Source organism: Oncorhynchus masou, chromosome 18 (genome assembly GCF_036934945.1).
Source record: "Oncorhynchus masou masou isolate Uvic2021 chromosome 18, UVic_Omas_1.1, whole genome shotgun sequence".
NCBI classification, from domain to species: domain Eukaryota; kingdom Metazoa; phylum Chordata; class Actinopteri; order Salmoniformes; family Salmonidae; genus Oncorhynchus; species Oncorhynchus masou.
This window is the reverse complement of record NC_088229.1, coordinates 63,516,546-63,537,894: the sequence shown is the minus strand read 5'-3', so window position 1 is coordinate 63,537,894 and position 21,349 is coordinate 63,516,546. Positions and strand designations below refer to the sequence as shown.

Here is a 21,349-nt window from a genome sequence, read left to right as displayed (position 1 = left end):
AGCATAGCAATTCGACACATACAACAACACAGAGTTACACATGGAATAAACAAAACATAGTCAATAATACAGTAGAACAAAAGAAAACAAAAAGTCTATATACAGTGAGTGCAAATGAGGCAAGATAAGGGAGTTAAGGCAATAAATAGGCCATGGTGGCGAAGTAATTACAACGTAGCAATTAAACACTGGAATGGTAGATGTGCAGAAGATGAATGTGCAAGTAGAGATACTGGGGTGCAAAGGAACAAGATAAATAAATAAATACAGTATGGGGATGAGGTAGGTAGATAGATAGATGAGCTGTTTACAGATGGGCTATGTACAGGTGCAGTGATCTATGAGCTGCTCTGACAGCTGGTGGTTAAAGCTAGTGAGGGAGATATGAGTCTCTAGCTTCAGAGATTTTTGCAGTTTGTTCCAGTCATTGGCAGCAGAGAACTGGAAGGAAAGACGACCAAATGAGGAATTGGCTGGGGGTGACTAGTGAGATATACCTGCTGGAACGCGTGCTACGAGTGGGTGCTGCTATGGTGACCAGTGAGCTGAGATAAGGCGGGACTTTACCTAGCAGAGACTTATAGATAACCTTTAGCCAGTGGGTGTGGCGACGAGTATGAAGCGAGGGCCAACCAACGAGAGCGTACAGGTCGCAATGGTGGGTAGTGTATGGGGGTTTGGTGATAAAATGGATGGCACTGGGATATGGACTCACAGATTCTGCAAGAAACCCATCAATCATGCAAAACGGTTGCTGTAGTCAAATAAAGAAGAACCTATCGAGGAAGATCTATTCCACACAGTTGTCTTTGACCATGTTTACAGTACTAAGACATAACACTTCCTGCCAGCCTCTGTGTCTCTCTCTTTATGTACTCACTTCAGATTGTGAGAGGGGCCAAAGCAGCCTGACAGCCAGTCAAGCCAAGCACCCCTTGTCAAATAGCTGATGGACTCATCAGGAAACCATCAGTGGGGAAGAATAGACAGACAGGCCATGGCATGCCCCATAATCAGGAGTTCCACTTGGCAGAGAAACGCACATCTGTAAGGTTAGAGGGCTATTATTTTCTCGCTCCACGTGATACCAATGTGATTCAATTGGGGGGTGTGTTTGTTTGTGTGTGCCTGTATCTGTTCGATCATGCTATAGGCTTTCAGTGCACAAAATAGCTGGTGTGACTGATAGTGATTAAGAAAGATAGAGTGTCCTCAATTTTACAACTGATCTTTTGACCTTTTATCAAAGCTGAAGTATTTGTATGTGATTTGATTGAAAGCCATTGCACATGGCGTGCCTGAGTGCATGTCTCTGTGTGCAGGTAAGGTCGAGAGAACTCTCTCCTCTCTCTTACTCTTTTCGGCAACATGATGACAAGAATTATTACAGAGAAGTTGACTAGTCATAATGGTGGAGGCTGGATCTGGAGACATATAGGCTGTTATGGCTCAAGCACATACCACAGTCCACTTCTCTGGGTGGTTTGAGGTCAGTGAAAGTCCTTATAGCCTTAGATAATATTAATGAAACAAACACAGACTAGGCTGTCATGACCTGTTGGATTGATGTTGCCAGAATCTAATATGCAAATCGATACCAAACAAAAATATTAATGCAACATGTAAAGTGTTGGTCCCATGTTTCAAAAGGTGAAATAAAATATCCCGGACATTTTCCATACACACAAAAACCTTATTTAGCAACAATTATTTGTACAAATTTGTTTTACATCCCTGTTAGTGAGCATTTCTCCTTCGCCAAGATAATCCATCCACCTGACAGGTGTGGCATATCAAGAAGCTGATTTAACAGCATGATCATTACAGAGGTGCAACCTTGTGCTGGGCACAATAAAAGGCCACTCTAAAATTGTCACACAACACAATGCCACAGATGTCTCAAGTTTTGAGGGAGCGTGCAATTGGCATACTGACTGCAGGAATGTTAATTTCCCTACCATAAGCCAAGGCACATACTGTACATCAGCTGTATGTGACCAGGCGAAAAAACCTTTCCAAGCCAAACCATACCATAACCTCTACACACAGCCTACATCGTTGTCACCATATTAGCTAAAGTAACATCATAGTCAGCATAGCTAATAGAACTACAATCGTGCAGTAACGTTAGTGAACAGTCAGTAAGCAGTTACCCAGGTGGGCCCCCGGGACATTACATTTGTCAAACCAAAAGCTTACCTTGACTTGGAAGAGTTTCAGTGTTGTGTTGGAAAGTCATAGCCAGCTAGTTAACACAGCATCCCTCTGTTTGAGAAGGGTGATTCAGTAGGCTACACTAGCTAGCTGCATTTTCTAGCTAAGTAAGTGAATATGAAAGTGAAAAAAATATGACAATCTCTCTCGCTCTCTATTTCTCTCTTTCTACTCTTTCATTTTGGAAGTAATTCATTTCTTCAAAACTGTTCAACTACTGTATTTCTTTCTAATTGTACATTGTATGTACTGCAGTGCTAGCTAGCTGTAGTATACGCTTTCAGTACTAGATTAATTCTCTTATCCTTTGATTGGGTGGACAACATTGCAGTTCATGCTGCATGAGCTATGATAGGTTGGAGGTCGTCCTCCGGAAGTTCTCATAATTACTGTGTAAGTCTATGGAAGGGGGTGAGAACCATGAGCCTCCTAGGTTTTGTATTGAAGTCAATGTACCCAGAGGAGGAAGGAAGCTAGCTGACCTCCGGCTACACCATGGTGCTACCCTACAGAGTGCTGTTGAGGCTACTGTAGACCTTCTTTACAAAATAGTGTGTCTTAATAAATTATTTGATGACATGAATATATTTAGTATAGTTTTATCTAAAAATTATATATTTTTAAACGTTTTACAATTTTTATTTGTATGAAATTCACTGGGGAGGATAGTCCTCCCCTTCCTCCTCTGAGGAGCCTCCACAGGTCTCATTGTGAATGTCCATGATGTTGTGGTTGGGGTGATTGGGAGTGCTCAGCCCAGTTCAGCAGCCCTTCTGCAGTGCATTATTGTTGGAATGTAAGATAAAAGGGGGAGACACCAGTTATTGTTTTGCCTATCATAGGTTGTGTGAGACCAAACCACACAACCTATATGAACTATTTTGTCAGTTTGCGAGGTGGTTTGGAAAGATGCTATTTATTAGAGGGGGAGATGGAGGATAGGCCTAGGGATATTATTTGACTGGACCGACACAGACCCAAAGGGAGGAGGTGAAGGAATAATTGCACATGTTTTGCACGCACTGCAGCTGTTCCGTAACCAAAGGTTGCGCAAGGTAAAAATCAAGTGTTATGGTTATAAAACTTCAGATTTGTGTAACTTCCTGAGTTTTATAAGCTCAGTGAGGAGATCAGAAGATCTTCAGCTGGACTGATCATGCAGTACAATACGGAGCCTCAAAGCAGATGTTCCAATTTCCCTTTTTTAGATTCAGCTGAGTTCTGTCCCTCGCACTACCGATCTGGATGTTATCAATAGAGAATATGCTTATGTTTATACAGTATAGTGATGCTAGGAGTTCCCCTGCACTCTTTAAAGTTCCTTTATAAGAGTATAGTGTAGAGCAGTGGTTCCCAAACTTTTTATAGTCCCGTACCGCTTCAAACATTCAACCTCCAGCTGCGTACCCCCTCTAGCACCAGGGTCAGCGCACTCTCAAATGTTGTTTTTTGCCATCATTGTAAACCTGCCACACACACACTATATTATACATTTATTAAACATAAGAATGAGAGTGAGTTTTTGTCACAACCCGGCTTGTGGGATGTGACAAAGAGCTCTTATTGGACCAGGGCACAAATAATAATAGAACAACAATCAATAATTTTGGTCTTTATTTAACCATCTTACATATAAAACCTTATTTGTTAATTGAAAATGGTGAACAACTCACCACAGGTTAATGAGAAGGGTGTGCTTGAAAGGATGCACATAACTCTGCAATGTTGGGTTGTGTTGGAGAGATTCTCAGTCTTAAATCATTTTACACACACAGTGTGCCTGTATTTAATTTTCATGCTACTGAGGGCCGAGAATCCACTCTCACATTGGTATGTGGTTGCAAAGGGCATCAGTGTCTTAACAGCTCATTCAGATCATTCAGGCAAGAAAAAAACATCACCCAGATAGGCCAGTTGTGTGAGAAATTCGTCATCATGCAAGCGGTCAGACAAGTGAAAATTATGGTCAGTAAAGAAATCTTTAAGCTCGTCTCTCAATTTAAAAAAAACATGTCAATACTTTGCCCCTTGAAAACCAGCACTGTTGTAAACGCGTTACATTCTCGCTGCCCATATCATTGCATAGTGCAGAAAATACACAAGAGTTCAGGGGCCTTGCTTTAACTTCTTATGGCTGGGGAGCAGTATTGAGTAGCTTGGATGAATATGTTGCCCAAAGTAAACGGCCTGCTCCTTAGTCTCAGTTGCTAATATATGCATATTATTATTAGTATTGGATAGAAAACACTCTAAAGTTTCTAAAACTGTTTGAATGATGTCTGTGAGTATAACAGAACTCATATGGCAGGCAAAATCCGAGGAGAAATCAAAACAGGAAGTGAGAAATCTGAGCTTGGTATGTATTCACCACAGTTCCCAGTGAAATCCCCTTGAGATATTAATGATGTTGCACTTCCTAGGGGTTCCACTAGATGTCAACCATCTATAGAAATTTGAATGAGACTTCTACTGTGTTGTGAGACTGAAGAAGAGCATAATCTATCAGGTTTACTGGCAGTCAGCCATTTTCTGATCACGCGCATTCCCACATGCGTTCCATTGCTCATCAAGACACAAAGGAATACCCCGGTTGGAACTTTATTGAAGCTATATGTTAAAAACATCCCAATGATTGATTCTGTACTTAGTTTGAAATGTTTCTTCGACCTGTAATATAACTTTTTAAAGTTTTTGTCCGACGTAATGCTGACCAGAATGAGCATTTGTATATGTATACCAAACGCGCTAACAAATGGAGGTATTTGGACATAAATATCGGACATTATCGAACAAAACAAAAATGTATTGTGGACCTGGGATTCCTGGAGTGCTTTCTGATGAAGATCATTAAAGGTAAGGGAATATTTATCATATAATTTCTTGTTTATGTTGACGCCAACATGGTGGCTATTGTGACTATTTCTTCTGAGCGCCGTCTCAGATTATTTCATGGTTTGCTTATTCCGTAAAGTTTTCTTGAAATCAGACACAGCGGTTGCATTAAGGAGAGGTATATCTATAATTCCATGTGTATAACTTGTATTATCATCTACATTTATGATGAGTATTTCTGTTGAATGATGTGGCTATGCAAAATCACTGGATGTTTTTGGAACTAGTGAATGTAACGCGCCAATGTAAACTCATATTTTGATAAATATGAACTTTATCAAACAAAACATACATGTATTGTGTAACATGAAGTCCTATGAGTGTCATCTGATGAAGATCATCAAAGGTTAGTGATTAAATTTACATTTACATTTAAGTCATTTAGCAGACGCTCTTATCCAGAGAGAATTCATCTCTATTTGTGCTTTTTGTGACTCCTCGTTGGCTGGGAAAATGGCTGTTTTTATTGTGGTTTGGTGGTCACCTAACATAATCGTTTGTGGTGCTTTTGCCGTAAAGCCTATTTGAAATCGGACACTGTGGTGGGATTAACAACAAGACTACCTTTAAAACGGTATAAGATACATGTATGTTTGAGGACTTTTAATTTTGAAATTTTTGATGTTTTGAATTTGGCGCCCTGCACTTTCACTGGCTGTTGTCATATCATCCCGTTAACGGGATTGCAGCCATAAGAAGTGCTTTAACAAAGTTAACAATTTTCACTATAGTGTCCAAAACGTCTTTCAAGTTGCCAGGCATTCCCTTGGCAGCAAGAGCCTCTCCGTGGATGCTGCAGTGTACCCAAATGGCGTTGGGAGCAACTGCTTGCACGCGCCTTACCACTCCACTTTGTCTCCCTGCCATGGCTTTTGCGCCATCATTACAGATACTAACATGAGCAGCAGCTACGTTTGGCTACATACGGACCCATAGTGAAATTCTCGCGAGAGAGTAATGGTTAATGTGATTGGATGTTAATTATTTGACAAGGCTACCTGTATTTGACATTGTGTTGTTATTTCGGTGAACACTAGATGGTTTAATTCTATTTGTGGCAGTGAAACAAGGCTACTCAGGCGAGAAAAAAACCTCACCCAAATGTATAGCCCTATTGGAAAATATAAATGGATGGCATTGCGCGTATCCCTGGGAGTTTGGGAACAGCTTGTGTAGACTTGTAGACTTTACTGAGTGTAGTGTGTATATATATATATATATATATATATGTATATATATATATATACACTAGACTATATATTAGACTTTGAGCAAACATTTTATACAGATAGATATGCCCACTGTTCCAGTCCAAGCCAAAATAATCCTTTTCCTACCCAGAAGTATTTGGAAATATTTCGGGACTTGTGGCAAATATATAATCCTGTATGTGTTTGATGTTTTCCAGGCCAGGAGAATCCAGACAGTCTGCGCCACAGATACAACTTTATTGCTGACGTGGTTGAGAAGATTGCTCCTGCTGTGGTTCATATTGAACTCTACCGCAAGTAAGAACCTCTCTTCTCTGCATCACATTCACACACACACACACACACACACACACACACACACACACACACACACACACACACACACACACACACACACACACACACACACACACACACACCAACATAGAAACATCGAACATGAAAAAATACTATAGTGTATACTGTAATATTTACTGTAGTATACTGTAGTATTTCCAGTTTACTATAGTATACATACTGTAGTAAAAAGGAGCAGTATATACTGTAGTATTTACTGTAGTGTTTTTGCAGACAGTTATTTACTGTAGTGTTTACTGTAGTATTTTTGGGGACATTACTGTACTGTTTACGAAAGTGGTTTTGTTTTATTATCTTTGACATAGAAGTGTGGTCTTTCTCCTCCTGGAGAGGTACTAAAAGAGCTAATGTTCCATAACCTATAGGTAGGACTGGGTTCTGAACGGAGAGGTCAGAGCTTCTGCTCTTTTCTATAACCTGTAGGGAACACAATATATGCTGTATACTTGGCATGTAGGTTTCTCACTTATGGCACAAATTAGGGTTGTGTTTTTGTGGACTGTAGTGTTTTTGTTGACATTTATGTAGTATTCACTGTGTATTTTATTGTGGATACTACTGTAGTACTCTACAGTATACTACCAAATGCTATATTACGTACTACACGTGATCGAGGAATACAACAGTGTGTAGTATATTATTCTACAGTATACTACAGTTTACTACAGAATTCTATAGTAAGTACTGTAGTATTCTATAGTAAACAGTATTTTTGTATGTGGGATGGCCAGCTCTGACAGACCAAGCACACACACACACACACACACACACACACACACACTGACCCCAGTAGAACAGGTACTGTATCGCATGCAGTTTTTCCCAGTAAAAGTTATGATAAGAAAGTGACCAATTTCACTCTAAGGTATATAGGAGTGGATGGAGTGTTAGACAAGTATAGACCTATATTAAACACTGTAGATCAACCACCAGATCTCCTGCCTGTCACAGCTGTGTACATAGTTGTCTGCCTGACTCAGGACCTTGTATAAATTGTTTACAAAGTTGATCCTGCTGTTGCTATGAGAACACAAACATTCTCCTGCCCTCCTGTTGATAAACACATCATCAGAAAATTTGTTCAAGGGATCTTTAAGAGGGGCTTTGGGCTAAATGGTATACAGTATGTTTTGTAGTACCATGTGGTCTTCTGCTCATGGACATGTGGATTTACAGATATTGCAGAACATGTACTTTGGCCGATTTTCTGAAATTATTCTACTACAGGACATCACAGAGCTTGGTTGCAGGCACTACAAACAGTCTTAGGTGGAACAGTATTATGTGAAAACCAATGAAGGATGTTTCCCTGTCTCGCTATTTTTCACCCTGTCTCTCTGTCTCACCCTCTGTCTCCCTGCTTTGCCCTCTGTCTCCTGTCTCTGTCCTCTGTCTCCTGTTTCTGTCTCCTGTCTCTGTCCTCTTCCCAGGATGGTATTCTCTAAGCGGGAGGTGGCGGTGGCCAGTGGTTCTGGCTTCGTGGTATCAGAGGACGGCCTGATCGTGACCAACGCCCACGTGGTGGCCAATAAGCACCGGGTGAAGGTGGAGCTGAAGAGTGGCGCTACCTTCGACGCCAAGATCAAAGACGTGGACGAGAAGGCCGACATCGCCCTCATCAAGATCGACGTCCCGGTAAGGCCTGTTACCGCTCTCCAAGCCTCTCTTCTTCAGGAGTCTCTGAATGCACCGGTGCTTCTGTTTACCTCAACCTCCCTTTTCTCTCTCTCTTTTACTCCCTCCTTCCCTATCTCTTTCACTCTTGCTCTCTCTCCCTCTCCTCCTCTTTCTCTCTCTTTCTCTCTTTCTCTCTCTCTCGCTTTCTCTCTGAGATGGTGCCAGAGAACAGGAATGTGATGGAGAGATTTTAACAGTGGCTCTGAATGGTCAAGACAAATAGCATCAGTCTTTCATAGATTGTCATTCATCTGCTCACACAGACTGGATTAATTTATGGCTGACAAATCCCTGCATGAAAATACTTTTTCAAAACATTCTTGGTGCCGGCTAGGTTTAATTTGAGCTAGGCCGGATCATTCAAATAAGACACCTCAGCAACAAACATGATGAATTGTGAGAATGTGTATCTGTGAAAATAGGGTATTTTTGTGGTATGATTTAGATTGAATGAACAGTTTTTCATCTTTGATCCAGTTTGTTCTAATAACTAGGGGTCAACATTATGTTTTATATGGCTGCTTCTCCCTACTATTACCAAAATCACCCAGTTGAGGGTTAGAGCTGTTTGGGTGTCAAGGAGGAAAATGTTCCTCTGTGTGTGTGAACCAGTCCCAGGCTTAGTTCCAATGAACTAGTAGTCCCAGAAGACTGGGGGAAGTGTGTGTGTGTGTGTGTGTGTGTGTGTGTGTGTGTGTGTGTGTGTGTGTGTGTGTGTGTGTGTGTGTGTGTGTGTGTGTGTGTGTGTGTGTGTGTGTGTGTGTGTGTGTGTGTGTGTGTGTGTTTGAAGAGGTGTATCTGGAGCATAGGGTGTCTTACTCCCCTACACTGGCCAGCTCCTGTGCCACGTTACTTGTCCTCCCAGACAAGCCTCTGGCTGACTCCTGGATGCTGCTCAATAGAGTGTCACTTTTTATGTGATTTGCAACTGAAAGTGTCAACATTATAAATCCACTTCTGAAAGGTTTTATTGTTTGTCTCTGAGCATAGACAGTGTATTTTTACTTCCATAATGACTTCAAGTACTTATAAGTTAGAAACCTAAATTGTCGAAAGTCATTAAACCGACAATTACACTGTAATAACCTCACCAAAAACACAAAGAGAACCCTTAGGAGGGAACCCAAGGACTGACGGACCCCTTCCAGACAGAGTGGTCAAACTCCCTGACCCTGTCTTGGAGCGTGAGGTGGAAAGATTACATTGCGTTGGTGTGATGGCGGAGGACCGTCCTCAAAGCGGAGTGGGAGCAACACAGACGTACTCCTGCGAGGCATATATCTGCATGTGCCGTGGCTCGCTCACTGCTCCTGTTTCCATTGCGTCAAAGGATGAGTCTGTACAGGCTTTGACAGACAGTGAAGAGAAATGGTCTCTTGTTGGCAACAAGGACAGGATTCTGTTTCTCTGTTGCTCTGTTTCTCTCCCCGCTCAGTGACTGATTGACTAAATGTGGATCTGGGTCGTTGTGCTCATCCCCAGTCGTTTCTTTAGTCAAATGGCTGCTGAAGCCACTCCTTCTGAGCATGTGCAAACACAGGGCTGAAACGACAGAGATGGTCGCCTCACTTCGAGTTCTTAGGAACTATGCAATATTTTGTTTTTTAATGAATTATTTCTTACATTGTTAGGACAGGAAATCTCAAGTCTTATTACATACAACCGGGAAGAACTATTGGATATAAGAGCAACGTCAACTTACTAACATTACGACCAGGAATACGACTTTCCCAAAGTGGATCCTCTGTTCGGACCACCACCCAGGACAATAGATCTAATTCCAGTAGGCGACCCAAAACAATGATGCCGCAGAAGGGGCAGGCGAAGCGGCCATCTAGTCAGGCTCCGTAAACATGCACATCGCACACCGCTCCCGAGTATACCACTATCCAATGTCCAGTCTCTTGACAACAAGGTAGACGAAATTTGAGCAAGGGTTGCCTTCCAGAGAGACATCTGAGATAGTAACATTATCACGTTCTGACCTTAGTTCCTTTGTGATGTCTTTGTTTTAGTATGGTCAGGGCGTGAGTTGGGTGGGCAGTCTATGTTCTTTTTTCTATGATTTGGTATTTCTGTGTTTGGCCTGGTATGGTTCTCAATCAGAGGCAGCTGTCAATCGTTGTCCCTGATTGAGAACCATACTTAGGCGGCCTGTTTTCACCCTTGAGTTGTGGGTGATTATATTTTCTGTTTAGTGTGTTTTGCACCTGACGGAGCTGTTTCGGTTGTGCTTTTTTGTTTCTTTGTTTGATAGTGTTCAGTTTAAATAAATATCATGAACAAGTACCACGCTGCGCTTTGGTCCTCACCTTCTTCCACCGACGACCATTACAAACATTCTCTGTTTCACAGAAACATGGCACACTCAGGATATGTTGTTGGAATCGGTTCAGCCACCGGGCTTCTCCATGCATTGTGCCGACAGAGATAAACACTTCTCTGGGAAAAGGAAGGGCGGGGGTGTATGCTTTAGGGCGGGGGTGTTGAAACTCCCCATCCCGGATCTGGGATCGTGACTAAAGCCTCAGGCTCATTAGCATAACGCAACGTTAACGATTTCTGAAAATCGCAAATAAAATGAAAATAATGCACCTGCACTCAAGCTTAGCCTTTTCTTAACAACACTGTCATCTCAGATTTTCAAAATATGCTTTTGAACCATAGAAATTGACTAATTTGTGTAAGAGTATGCTAAGCTAGCTTAGCATTTTGAGTAGCATTTAGCACGCAACATTTTCACAAAAACCAGATAACCAAATAAATAAAATCATTTACCTTTGAAGAGCTTCGGATGTTTTCAATGAGGAGACTCTCAGTTACATACCAAATGCGCAGTTTTTCCTGAAAGCGTCTGTGTGTAGGAGAAATCATTCCGTTTTGTACATCGCATTTGGCTACTGAAATGAACCAAAAATTCAGTCACCTACAACGTCAAACTTTTTCCGAATTAACTCCATAATATCGACCGAAACATGGCAAACGTTGTTTGGAATCAATCCTCAAGGTGTTTTTTCACATATCTCTTCATTGATGTATCGTTCGTGGAAGCTTGCATTCTTCTCTAAATTCCATGGAAAAATACTTGCAGCTGACTTTTGCGCACCAATTTCGGCGCAGGACACCGGGCGGACACCTGGTAAATGTGGTCTCTTATGGTCAATCTTCCAATGATATGCCTACAAATACGTCACAATGCTGCAGACACCTTGGGGAAACGACAGAAAGGGCAGACTTACTCCTCTCGCATTCACAGCCATATAAGGAGACTATGGAAAATAGAGCCTCAAAAATCCTGCTCATTACCTGGATGCCGTCTCATCTTGGTTTTGCCCGAAGCTCACGTTCTAGGGCACGCACAGAAAATATCTTTGTAGTTCTGGACACGTCAGAGTGTTTTCTTTTGAAAGCTATCAATTATATGCATAGTCGAGCATCTTTTTGTGACAAAATATCTTGTTTAAAACGGGAACGTTTTTCATCCAAAAATGAAATAGCGCCCCCATAGCATCAAGAGGTTAACAACTCATGGTGTAATCATAACAACATACAGGAACTCAAAGTCCTTTTGCTCACCTGATCTAGAATTCCTTACAATCAAGTACCTACCAAGAGAATTCTCGTAAGTTATAGTCACAGCTGTGTAAATTCCCCCTCAAGCAGACACCAAGATGGCCATCAAGGAACTTTACTATATGCAAACTGTATGCAAACTATATGCAAACTGGAAAACATACATCCTGAGGCTGCAGTTATTGTAGCTGGGGATTTTAACAAAGCAAGTTTGAGAACAAGGCTACCTAAATTCTACCAGCATATTGATTGCGCTATGCGCATGCGCAATACCCTTGACCACTGCTACTCTAAATTCCGCGATGCATACAAAGCCCTCCCCCGTCCTCCTTTCAGCAAATCCGACCACGACGCCATCTTGCTCCTTCCGTCTTATAGGGAGAAACTCAAACATGATGTACCATTGACGAGAACCATTCAACGCTGGTCCAACCAATCGGAAGCCACACTCCAATATTGTTTTGATCATGCGGACTGGAATATGTTCCCGTCAGCCTCAGAGAACAACATCGACCTATACTCTGACTCTGTGACTGCGTTTATAAAGAAGTGCATTGGAGATGTTGTACCCACTGTGACTATTTAAACCCTAACCAGAAATCGTGGATGGATGGCGGCATTTGCGCAAAACTGAAAGCACGATTTACCGCATTTAACTATGGAAATTGGTCTGGGAAAATGTCTGAATATATACATTGTAGCTAATCCCTCCACAAGGTAAACAAACAAGCGAAATGTCAACACAGAGACAAGGTGGAGTCACAATTCAACAGCTCAGACATGAGACGTATGTGGCAGGGTCTACAGGAAATTACTGACTACAAAAAGAAATCCAGCTATGTCACGAACACCGACGTCATGCTTCCAGACAAACTAAACACCTTCTTTGCCCGCTTTGAGGATAATACAGTGCCACCGTCGCAGCCCACTAACAAGGACTGGCTGACGTGAGTAAAACATTTAAACTTGTTAACCCCCGCAAGGCTGCTGGCCCAGATGGCTTCCCTAGTCGCGTTCTCAAAGCATGCGCAGACCAGCTGGCTGGTGTGTTTACAGACATATTCAATCACTCCCTATCCCAGTCTTTTGTCCCCACATGCTTCAAGATGGCTACCATTGTTCCTGTACCCAAGAAGGCAAAGATAACTGATCTAAATGATCTGCAATCGCCATCGCACTGCACACTGCCCAATCCCATCTGGACAAAAGGAATACCTATGTAAGAATGATGTTCATTGACTACAGCTCAGCATTCAACACCATAGTACTTTCCATGCTCATCATCAAGATGGAGGCCCTGGGTCTCAACCCCGCCCTGTGCAATTGGGTCCTGGACTTTCTGGGGGGCCGCCCCCAGGTAGTGAATGTAGTAAACAACAATCTCCACTTTGCTGACCCTCAGCACTGGGGCCCCACAAGGGTGCATGCTCAGCCCCTTCCTATACTCCCTGTTCACCCATGAATGCGTGGCCATGCACGCCTCCAACTCAATCATCAAGTTTGCAGATGACACAACAGTAGTGGGCTTGATTACCAACAACGACGAGACAGCCTACAGGGAGAAGGTGAGGGCACTCAGAGTGTGGTGTCGGGAAAACAACCTCTCACTCAACATCAACAGATGATCGTGGACTTCAGGAAACAGCAGAGGGAGCACCCCCTATCCACACTGAAGGGACAGCAGTGAAGAAGGTGGAAAGTTTTAAGTTCCTCTGCGTACACATCACAGACCAACTGAAATGGTCCACCCACACAGACAGTGTGGTGAAGAGGACGCATCAGCGTCTCTTCAACCTCAGGAGGCTGAAGAAATTTGGCTTGTCACCCAAAACCCTGACAAACTTTTACAGATGCACAATCGAGAACATTCTGTCGGGCTGTATCACCGCCTGGTACAGCAACTGCACCGCCCTCAACCGCAAGGCTCTCCAGAGGATAGTGCAGTCTGCACAACGCATCACCGGGGGCAATCTACCTGTCCTCCATGACACCTACAGTCCTCCATTGCATAGCTTATTGACAATGATCAAACATGTTTTCAGGAGTGCATTAAAATTTTCGCTGATTCTATCTGCACACTGTATAATTATGGCCCTAGGGACTTGGCTGAGGAAGTTCACTAATCGTAATGCTTGGATTGGCAGGGGCTAAAGCTGATATCAGAGGGGAATAGGTTTAAGGCTATAGGCTTGTAGAGTGCATAGGGCTCTATTTTAACAAACCTAACTCTTTGAACACACCTGACAGCGTAATTGCATTTTGGTACACCAGAATTACATTCATTTCGGTGTTTTTTTTTTCTCTCGATTGTGCACGTTGGATTTTTCATTAGAAATAAATCTAATTCTGGTGTACCAAAATGCAATGATGCTGTCGGTGCGTTCGAAGCGTAAGCTCAGGATCATAGGTTCAGGGGTGTGTCAGAAATATTTTTGCTATTTTCCCTGTCACCATTGTCGGCGCACTTGCTGGCATTGGCACGAAAGGGATGTGTTGATGAATAAACAAGTCGTGAGTTTGTCGAGGCTTGGTCCCTCACTGGCCAATCAGAACGTGTTCCATAGCCAAATATGTGGTTGCTTCAGGTTGTGTATTTACGTTATTTTATGTATTGCCTTGGAATCAATTCCAAGGTTAATCAAATGGTTAACAGAAACAAATTAACAAAATGTAGACCTTTCCCATCTTTGCTAAATAAATGAACTTGAACCCATTTGCAGACCATATTGTTCTAAGTAATTGCGTGGCTTCAATATAATTCCCAATAATATAGGGGCTAGGCCTACTGCAAATTGATTTATGGCTGAGTAGGGACATGCCAAACGTGGTCAATTAACAATATTAAATTCATTATTTATAAGGGCTAAAAAGAGAACATATTTATAATCAAATTCTAAACAAAACGAAACAACAACTTGTTTTAAATAGGCTATGTCACACTTATAGGCACCATAATCTCTCCCCATGTGTCACACCCTGACCCTAGTTATCTTTGTTTTCTTCATTATTTTGGTTAGGTCAGGGTGTGACGAGGGTGGTTTGTTTAGTTTTTATATTGTCTAGGGGGTTTTGAATGTCATGGGGGTTTTGTAAGTCTAGGTGTTTATATGTCTATGGTTGCCTCGATTGGTTCTCAATCAGAGGCAGCTGTTTATCGTTGTCTCTGATTGGGGACCATATTTAGGTAGCCATATTCCTTGGGTAGTTTGTGGGTTCTTATTCTATGTTTAGTTGCCTGTCTGCACTAGCTATGTTAGCGGCACGGTTTGTTCAGTGTTCTTTCTTTCATTAAAGAAGTATGTACGCTTACCACACTGCGCCTTGGTCTCCTCCATATGACTACCGTGACACCGTGGGCATATAATATTAAAACAACATAGACTATGGAGGCTTTTACGCACACCAAAACGGGACCTGCATGTCTAAAATAATGTGGGCTTGCCTACAATGCATAGATTAAAAGGGAATGTCAGCTCAAAGTTTTACTCCTCTTAAACTTGATATTTTATTAAAGCTTTGGTGACTAAGATTTACTTCCAAGCGGTCTCAGGAGCCAAACCCTTTATCGACAGTCTTGACTACTAGGCGATTGCATTGGGCAGACAAAAAAGCCTTAATTGAGAGGAGGCGTTGCTTGGTTTTTAATCAAATAAAAGGGGGAAAACGTTAGTCTTTTATGTTTCTAAATACGAAGTATACAGGCACCAAAAGCACGTCAGGCTACTCTTGTTCCATGTGTAGGGCAGTGTGCATCATGGTTGGATAGGGCAGTGTGCGTCACGGCTGGATAGGGCAGTGTGCGTCACGGCTGGATAGGGCAGTGTGCGTCACGGCTGGATAGGGCAGTGTGCGTCACGGCTGGATAGGGCAGTGTGCGTCACGGCTGGATAGGGCAGTGTGCGTCACGGCTGGATAGGGCATTAACGTCACGGCTGGATAGGGCAGTGTGCGTCACGGCTGGATAGGGCAGTGTGCGTCCACGGCTGGATAGGGCAGTGTGCGTCACGGCTGGATAGGGCAGTGTGCGTCACGGCTGGATAGGGCAGTGTGCGTCACGGCTGGATAGGGCAGTAACGTCACGGCTGGATAGGGCAGTGTGCGTCACGGCTGGATAAGGCAGTGTGCGTCACGGCTGGATAGGGCAGTGTGCGTCACGGCTGGATAGGGCAGTCGGCGTCACGGCTGGATAGGGCAGTAACGTCCACGGCTGGATAGGGCAGTGTGCGTCACGGCTGGATAGGGCAGTGTGCGTCACGGCTGGATAGGGCAGTGTGCGTCACGGCTGGATAGGGCAGTAATGTCATGGCTGGATAGGGCGGTGTGCGTGCCACGGCTGGATAGGGCAGTGTGCGCACGGCTGGATGGGGCAGTGTGCGTCACGGCTGGATAGGGCAGTGTGCGTCACGGCTGGATAGGGCAGTGGATAGGGCAGTGTGCGTCACGGCTGGATAGGGCAGTGTGCGTCACGGCTGGATAGGGCAGTAACGTCACGGCTGGATAGGGCAGTGTGCGTCACGGCTGGATAGGGCAGTGTGCGTCACGGCTGGATAGGGCAGTGTGCGTCACGGCTGGATAGGGCAGTGTGCGTCACGGCTGGATAGGGCAGTGTGCGTCACGGCTGGATAGGGCAGTGTGCGTCACGGCTGGATAGGGCAGTGTGCGTCACGGCTGGATAGGGCAGTGTGCGTCACGGCTGGATAGGGCAGTGTGCGTCACGGCTGGATAGGGCAGTGTGCGTCACGGCTGGATAGGGCAGTGTGCGTCACGGCTGGATAGGGCAGTGTGCGTCACGGCTGGATAGGGCAGTGTGCGTCACGGCTGGATAGGGCAGTAACGTCACGGCTGGATAGGGCAGTGTGCGTCACGGCTGGATAGGGCAGTGTGCGTCACGGCTGGATAGGGCAGTGTGCGTCACGGCTGGATAGGGCAGTGTGCTGGATCACGGCTGGATAGGGCAGTGTGCGTCACGGCTGGATAGGGCAGTAACGTCACGGCTGGATAGGGCAGTGTGCGATCACGGCTGGATAGGGCAGTGTGCGTCACGGCTGGATAGGGCAGTGTGCGTCACGGCTGGATAGGGCAGTGTGCGTCACGGCTGGATAGGGCAGTGTGCGTCACGGCTGGATAGGGCAGTGTGCGTCATGGCTGGATAGGGCAGTGTGCGTCCACGGCTGGATAGGGCACGTCACGGCTGGATAGGGCAGTGTGCGTCACGGCTGGATAGGGCAGTAATGTCACGGCTGGATAGGGCAGTGTGCGTCACGGCTGGATAGGGCAGTGTGCTTCACGGCTGGATAGGGCAGTAACGTCACGGCTGGATAGGGCAGTGTGCGTCCACGGCTGGATAGGGCAGTGTGCGTCACGGCTGGATAGGGCAGTGTGCGTCACGGCTGGATAGGACAGTGTCGCGTCCACGGCTGGATAGGGCAGTGTGCGTCACGGCTGGATAGGGCAGTGTGCGTCACGGCTGGATAGGGCAGTGTCACGGCTGGATAGGGCAGTGTGCGTCACGGCTGGATAGGGCAGTGTGCGTCACGGCTGGATAGGGCAGTGTGCGTCCAGTGTGCGTCACGGCTGGATAGGGCAGTGTGCGTCACGGCTGGATAGGGCAGTGTGCGTCACGGCTGGATGGAGTAGGGCAGTGTGCGTCACGGCTGGATAGGGCGGCTGGTAGGGCGCGTCACGGCTGGATAGGGCAGTGTGGCACGGCTGGATAGGGCAGCGTCACGGCTGGATAGGGCAGTGTGCGTCACGGCTGGATAGGGCAGTGTGCGTCACGGCTGGATAGGGCAGTGTGCGTCACGGCTGGATAGGGCAGTGTGGATAGGGCAGCGTCACGGCTGGATAGGGCAGTGTGCGTCAGGGCAGTAACGTGCGTCACGGCTGGATAGGGCAGTGTGCGTCACGGCTGGATAGGGCAGTGTGCGTCACGGCTGGATAGGGCAGTAACGTCACGGCTGGATAGGGCAGTGTGCGTCACGGCTGGATAGGGCAGTGTGCGTCACGGCTGGATAGGGCAGTGTGCGTCACGGCTGGATAGGGCAGTGTGCGTCACGGCTGGATAGGGCAGTGTGCGTCACGGCTGGATAGGGCAGTGTGCGTCACGGCTGGATAGGGCAGTGTGCGTCACGGCTGGATAGGGCAGTGTGCGTCACGGCTGGATAGGGCAGTGTGCGTCACGGCTGGATAGGGCAGTAACGTCACGGCTGGATAGGGCACGGCTGGATAGGGCAGTGTGCGTCACGGCTGGATAGGGCAGTGTGCGTCACGGCTGGATAGGGCAGTGTGCGTCACGGCTGGATAGGGCAGTGTGCGTCACGGCTGGATAGGGCAGTGGATACGTCACGGCTGGATAGGGCAGTGTGCGTCACGGCTGGATAGGGCAGTGTGCGTCACGGCTGGATAGGGCAGTGTGCGTCACGGCTGGATAGGGCAGTGTCACGGCTGGATCACGGCTGGATAGGGCAGTAACGTCACGGCTGGATAGGGCAGTGTGCGTCACGGCTGGATAGGGCAGTAACGTCACGGCTGGATAGGGCAGTGTGCGTCACGGCTGGATAGGGCAGTGTGCGTCACGGCTGGATAGGGCAGTGTAGGGCGTGCGTCCACGGCTGGATAGGGCAGTGTGCGTCACGGCTGGATAGGGCACGTCACGGCTGGATAGGGCAGTGTGCATCACGGCTGGATAGGCAGCGCCACGGCTGGATAGGGCACGTCACGGCTGGATAGGGCAGTGTGCGTCACGGCTGGATAGGGCAGTGTGCGTCACGGCTGGATAGGGCAGTAACGTCACGGCTGGATAGGGCACGGCTGGATAGGGCAGTAACGTCACGGCTGGATAGGGCAGTGTGCGTCACGGCTGGATAGGGCAGTGTGCGTCACGGCTGGATAGGGCAGTGTGCGTCACGGCTGGATAGGGCAGTGTGCGTCACGGCTGGATAGGGCAGTAACGTCACGGCTGGATAGGGCAGTGTGCGTCACGGCTGGATAGGGCAGTAACGTCACGGCTGGATAGGGCAGTGTGCGTCACGGCTGGATAGGGCAGTGTGCGTCACGGCTGGATAGGGCAGTGTGCGTCACGGCTGGATAGGGCAGTGTGCGTCACGGCTGGATAGGGCAGTGTGCGTCACGGCTGGATAGGGCAGTGTGCGTCACGGCTGGATAGTGCAGTGACGTCACGGCTGGATAGGGCAGTGTGCATCACGGCTGGATAGGGCAGTGTGCGTCACGGCTAGATAGGGCAGTAACGTCACGGCTGGATAGGGCAGTGTGCGTCACGGCTGGATAGGGCAGTGTGCGTCACGGCTGGATAGGGCAGTGTGCGTCTCGGCTGGATAGGGCAGTGTGCGTCACGGCTGGATAGGGCAGTGTGCGTCACGGCTGGATAGGGCAGTGTGCGTCACGGCTGGATAGGGCAGTGTGCGTCACGGCTGGATAGGGCAGTGTGCGTCACGGCTGGATAGGGCAGTGTGCGTCACGGCTGGATAGGCTACGTTTCAGCTGTCAAAATCCATGACATAACCAACTGCGTTACCGTTAAAACCAGCTATTGGTTGGTCTTAAATATCCCTATGAACGCTGCTTGGAATTAGCACATTGGATCATGTTTTGAAGGACACATCTCAAATATTTCCACCCCTCCCATCTGAGCGCAATCAAGCTGATATAAGACAGGTAAATTGCCGAATCTGGTGTTAGGGCGCCAGTTTTTACATGACAAGATTGCAAACTAACGTGCGTTTGACACTAGTTCCGCCTAGCCGAAAATAGAAAATGAGCCCATAGATTTGACACCTGTTGTGCTGTTGAAGTTCTCTATTGAGGACAAATAGATACTGGTTGGGGAAATGTGTCCATCTTGAAGTGTCACTAAGTGACTACCTATGGATGAGTCACATCCCAACGCTATGTACAGTTCTGTCAAACCACAGGAGCGCCATAGTTAATCACAGTCCACACAACAAGAGAAGCCATTGTTTTTCTGGCTGGTGCTCTGTTGTGGTGGCTGGGTTTGTATGTAGTTCGTGTTGTGAACTGATGTGCTGTGCCATTGGAAGACAGTTTACACATACACAGACCTGTCGTATCTCAGTCTTATGCGAGACACCTAAACCAATATTATGCTCTCTTGCTTTTCTTAAAGATTCCAGTCTTCGTGTCTGTGAGGTGTGTTTGTTCAGCAGAAACACAGCGGAGTCTAGATTTGGTTGTCGTCCAACATGGATTCTATGGGCACAAAGGACCATTGATTATATTCCCTCAATGCCGCCAAAGCGTGGATGATGGAAAAGAGCTGTTATCCGTAAGAGTCCATTGTTTATGTGCACGTTAATAAAGCATCTATATTGAAAAGTCAGTGTAGTGGACCTCAGCTGTGGACCTCAGCTGACCTTTTCATTCTCCTGGATCTGAACAGGACAGAACATTTTCCTGGATCCATGCTTCCTGCATACAGGAGGATAAGGTTCCCAATTGTGCTATAACCACAATCTGGAGGGCATTAACCCATCATACTGAATGAACTGCCTTGAGATGTATTTTACAGTAGTAGTACATGGTATACAACTTCTTCAAATCTATCAAAGTACCGCTGTCCAATTCCCCTCTTAAGAACTGTTTTTATGAAGGTTGTTGGAGTAGTCAGATGTACTGGAAAGAGGAAGGTCCTGGCACCATTTGGTTCACAGGTGGTGGCTTGATACTGTATGCATTCATATCAGATAAGGTCATGAAGAACTTGTTTCTACTGATCAGTAAAGAGATGCTGCCTAACTCTGTCGTCCGAGTTAACCCTCTTTTATACTGCTACTGTTGACAATGATAGCCTGAATTATAACTTGGGGTTTGCATGCGTTACACAACTTGTTTCACATCAATCATTCATTGGTGTCAATGAGAGATTTGACAGACATCAAGTTAGGATTCGGTCTGAAGATCCAATTGAGAAATGTTGTTGAATCTTCTTGATGGAGACAGAGTCGTCTCAACACCCCCGCACTGATGGAGGTGAATCAATCCAAACATTTGGATAAAGTAAACAAGTGTTAGGTAAACGAAACAGATGTTTAAACTCTACCATTCAGCTCTCTCTCCATCCAGCAGATGTTGCATTTTTTTTATGTTCCATGACTAATTCAAACCAAAGAGCAGAGAAGGAGCCGGCCCATCCCAGCCCATAGGTAGACCCTTCATACCTGTGGTTTGATCCACCTCGTCAATTTGTGCCAATCAAACAAGAGCACAAAGAGAGAGATGGAATTTTCTAAGTGGAGACGCTACCTGGCATCAACAAAGTCATCACTCATCCTTGCATTCTTTCATGACGTGCAGTAAGACATATGCAAACTAGGTCAAAGCCTGCACTCTGTTACTTGAGAGTAAATTTGCAACATGTGTGTTATTCAATTGGAGAAAAGTAAACTGGA

At 45.8% G+C, this 21,349-nt stretch overlaps 1 protein-coding gene across 2 annotated transcripts in view; it reads left to right on the top strand.

Moving 5' to 3' along the window:
- The window catches only part of htra1b (HtrA serine peptidase 1b), a 40,451-nt gene that overhangs the window by 4,858 nt on the left and 14,244 nt on the right, over window positions 1-21,349 (top strand). For both annotated transcript variants that reach the window (XM_064924191.1, XM_064924192.1), the window contains exons 2-3: window positions 6,515-6,614; window positions 8,105-8,309. In XM_064924191.1, the coding sequence (XP_064780263.1) occupies window positions 6,515-6,614; window positions 8,105-8,309 (305 nt within the window). The remainder of the gene's footprint in view (window positions 1-6,514; window positions 6,615-8,104; window positions 8,310-21,349) is intronic.